The sequence below is a fragment of the Nanorana parkeri genome, unplaced genomic scaffold (assembly GCF_000935625.1).
Source record: "Nanorana parkeri isolate BGI_ZX_2015 unplaced genomic scaffold, ASM93562v1 scaffold282, whole genome shotgun sequence".
Classification (NCBI taxonomy): domain Eukaryota; kingdom Metazoa; phylum Chordata; class Amphibia; order Anura; family Dicroglossidae; genus Nanorana; species Nanorana parkeri.
The window spans coordinates 1,148,096-1,151,674 of NW_017306550.1; the positions used below are offsets into that span (position 1 = coordinate 1,148,096).

A 3,579-nucleotide genomic window follows, 5' to 3' on the forward strand; every position below is an offset into this window, starting at 1 on the left:
TATGCAAAGAATTTCCAACCACACTCCAGAAAATGCTGGAACAGTTTATTGCACATAAGACAACATCACCGGATCCCACCCCAGGGACACATTTCACCTAATCATGGCCTTAGTCATAGAGACTACTCTGCCCTGATTGGGCAGGACACAGTGCTGTAGTCTTGTTTGCAATTAACTTCCAGTGTTACTCTTCGTGCAGCCAGATTCTATTTTTGCGTAAAGTCAGAGTGACATCACAAACCCTGATATGCAAACCTGTTATTGACTTTACCTGGCTGGCACATTGATTAATTGGCTTCAGTAATTGCAATCATAATTGAAAAGGAGAAGTAAGCTACGGCAACTGCCATACTTGTTCACTACAGGTTTATTTTAAAACAGAGACACTTGTACTTTGGTCTGTTCCAAGAATGCTGAATAATGAGGTCACAAAGACTACTACATTTGCAGTAGGGAAACATCATTCTATGACACTTCGCATGTTTCCTATACAAAGATGGGTCTTGAAAAGAAAGTATAAACATTGTAAATTTTATTTACCTTGGAAACCCTTCTATAAATAGATTAAAAGTGTCTACAACTCCTTTGTACAAACTTCAACTGTTCACTTTGTGATAATTGTCTTTGTTCATTGTAGTCATGGATTTATTTATCTTTTGCCAAGAAGCAATATTTCAGAATTAAGGCTTTGGTGAGTCATTCAGCACTGTAGTATATCACTGCTGGTATTCTTTCAGTAACTGGTTGGCTATCACCAGTCTCTGTATTTCACTAGTCCCTTCATAGATTTCAGTGATTCGTGCGTCTCTGTAGTGACGTTCAGCTGGCATCTCTGTCACGTATCCCATACCGCCAAGGATCTGAATGGCCTAGAATGATGAGTGGTACACAAATCAGCAATACTCAAGTTCTGCACGGAATTGGCTGCTAAAGGAAATGAATGGTATCAAGATTCTAACACTTGGGATTTCCTGATAAAACAACTGCTTGTATAAACAGATCACACTGTATATGTACAAGTAAGAACTGATCAACACTGCTATTAGCCAGATCCTGAAATCTGGATATCTCACACAAGGGCTTTGTCAACCCTGATGAGAAACTTGCCTGCTGGGGTTTTAGATGTTCTCAGTACATCAACATCCCTTTCCGTGGGCTTTTATTTACAGCTTGCAATCTAACTTCTGGAAAATGATTATTAGGGATGTTCCGATACCAAGATACATTTCCAGCTCCAAGACTAGACTGAAAACAATGTATAGGCTGGACGCAGCTGTCATTTTTAAGGCGCATACAGAGCTTGTGTGATTTGTACATCCCTGTTTTAATGTAGGATTATATATTTTTTTTTTTTTATATAAATATAAGTGATGCACCGATACCATTTTTTCCCCCAGGTACAAGCTCTGATGCAGGACAATAAACAAAAATGTGACAGTTTTTCTAAAACAATACAGACTAATGATTTGAAGGACAGTGGAGCACCAGAGGCAGGTCCCAGCTGCAGCCCTGGTAGTTATATCGGCATTGGTATCTGAACATCCCTAGTTATTATTATAGTCCCTGTTTTTATTTACAATCTGCATTTTAACAGCACTGCCCTCTTAAGGGTGCCCAGATAAATAATAAAAGGGTACCTGATGGGAAATCTGTGTTGCAGCCTCTGATGCAGCTAGTTTTGCCATTGCTGCCTCCTAGAATAAACACCGTAAAATGAATGAAAAGGAGTAAGAACAACAGACAGACATCTAAAGCTTTGTATAAGTCAAAGCTCACCTTAGTATAAGGTTTCTTGTTATCCTTTAACATTGCTGCCCTCCACGTGAGGAGCCTGGCACTTTCTAAAGCAAGGGCCATGTCTGCCAACTTGAACTGAGGTTGTCCCAAGAAAAGAGGTAAGTAAGGCAGATGCATAAATGGTCTTTAACATTATTTTCCATAAAGCAGCTCACCTGAATAGCTTGCAATTTGGTGATGGGTGCCCCAAATGCTATTCTCTTCTCTGCATAGTCTACTGCACAGTCAAGAGCAGCTTGGGCAATGCCCAGAGCTTGAGATGCAATGCCAATCCTGCCAGCATCCAAGGTTTGCTAAAAACATGAAAATAAATGTAAGTAAGGCAGTGTGCACAGGATGACACAACCAATACCGTTACACCAACCATGGCAATTTTGAAGCCCATTCCAGGTTGTCCTAGAAGATTCTCACGCGGTATCCGGCAATCTTCAAAAATTAAATTTGCTGTGGAGGAAGCCCTAATCCCCAGCTTATCTTCTTTCTTCCCAAGAGATAGACCTGGTGATGGCATCTCAACCAAGAAAGCACTAATGCCCTGCAGAAGAAATAAGTAATACTAGTGTTGGTATTCATACAAAAAAAGGGTAGCAGTATGAGCTATGGTACATCTCCATATCTATTAGAGTTGCCCAGCACTGTGGATGTGCAAATCTAATACAGAAAGAGAAAACACCAAACTGGCCAAGCTGTGAGGCTACGGATGGCTTAAATGGCAATTCCACTTTCTCACTAAATGTGAGAAAATGTAATTACTCACAATGCCACCTCTACCCACCTTGCTGGTCATACCTTCGAGTGGAAGCTTCCATTTTCTCAGATTTGGTGAGAAAGTGAAATTAACCCTTTACAGAACTAAGTTCTATCTAATGGAAAAAAATACATGTACGAGTAATAGGCTGTTACTTTCATGGAGTCAAAGTTATCTGACATCTATACTTTATATGATCAATTGTACAAACAGCAGTAAAGAAGGGGTTATAGCACACAGACAAAAACATGTATGGCTCAAGACAACATATGATTCCATATACACTAGAAGAAAAAAAAGCCTCAAAACACTAGAGTATGTGCCAACATACATGTGTGCATTGGCTACCTGTCTCCTTGGAGCTGTTCAGCCCTCTAGGGGGGTATGGGAGGAAGGTATAAATGGGGGGAGAGAGAGTTAGTGACCATGTCTACAAAACTCAGTCTAGGTCTGCAAAAACAGTTGGCTGACTTACCTTGTGTTTCAAGGACTTATCTGTTGTTGCAAAGACAACTGCTGCAGAGGCATCCCATGCATTTGTGATCCAGGATTTAGTTCCATTAAGCACCCAGTGATCACCATCAAGCCTGGCAACTGTGCTTGCTGCTCCAGCATCGCTACCATTGCCTACAAATAATAACTATGCTAGTCAGGTAGGCAGAATACACGAGAACGGTTGAAACAATTTGTTTATTTGTTTTATATTGCAGTACATTGATTTTCTTATACATGCACTACTGACTGACCTCTTCAACTTCTCTCTTTAACCTCATCCCTCTTCCATGCTTGTGTTGCATGGTATGATCAACAGCAGCAATGTCAGTAGGATAGGAACTTTTCTGTGTTTTTGCCAGAGAAACCATTATCAGGGTGGCATGATCAATACTACCATCATTAAAGGAGAAGTATTGGGAGAGTAAAATATACTCTTCCCAATACTTAAGAGCTGGCGTCGGACACTGCAGCTGTCACATGCCGGCTAGATATAACTCACTTAGCCCACAGTCTCCATCCTACAGAGACGGTCGGTCGGT

The 3,579-nt window shown here is 40.7% G+C and overlaps 1 protein-coding gene across 1 annotated transcript in view; it reads right to left on the bottom strand.

Moving 5' to 3' along the window:
• Positions 1-647: 647 nt before the first annotated feature.
• The window catches only part of ACADS (acyl-CoA dehydrogenase, C-2 to C-3 short chain), an 8,021-nt gene continuing 5,089 nt past the window's right edge, over positions 648-3,579 (bottom strand). Inside the window, exons 5-10 of the mRNA XM_018557380.1 lie at positions 3,021-3,172; positions 2,162-2,332; positions 1,953-2,090; positions 1,777-1,872; positions 1,638-1,694; positions 648-869 (exon numbers count right to left, since the gene is read on the bottom strand). Coding sequence (XP_018412882.1) covers positions 717-869; positions 1,638-1,694; positions 1,777-1,872; positions 1,953-2,090; positions 2,162-2,332; positions 3,021-3,172 — 767 coding nt within the window. The 3' untranslated portion in view covers positions 648-716. The remainder of the gene's footprint in view (positions 870-1,637; positions 1,695-1,776; positions 1,873-1,952; positions 2,091-2,161; positions 2,333-3,020; positions 3,173-3,579) is intronic.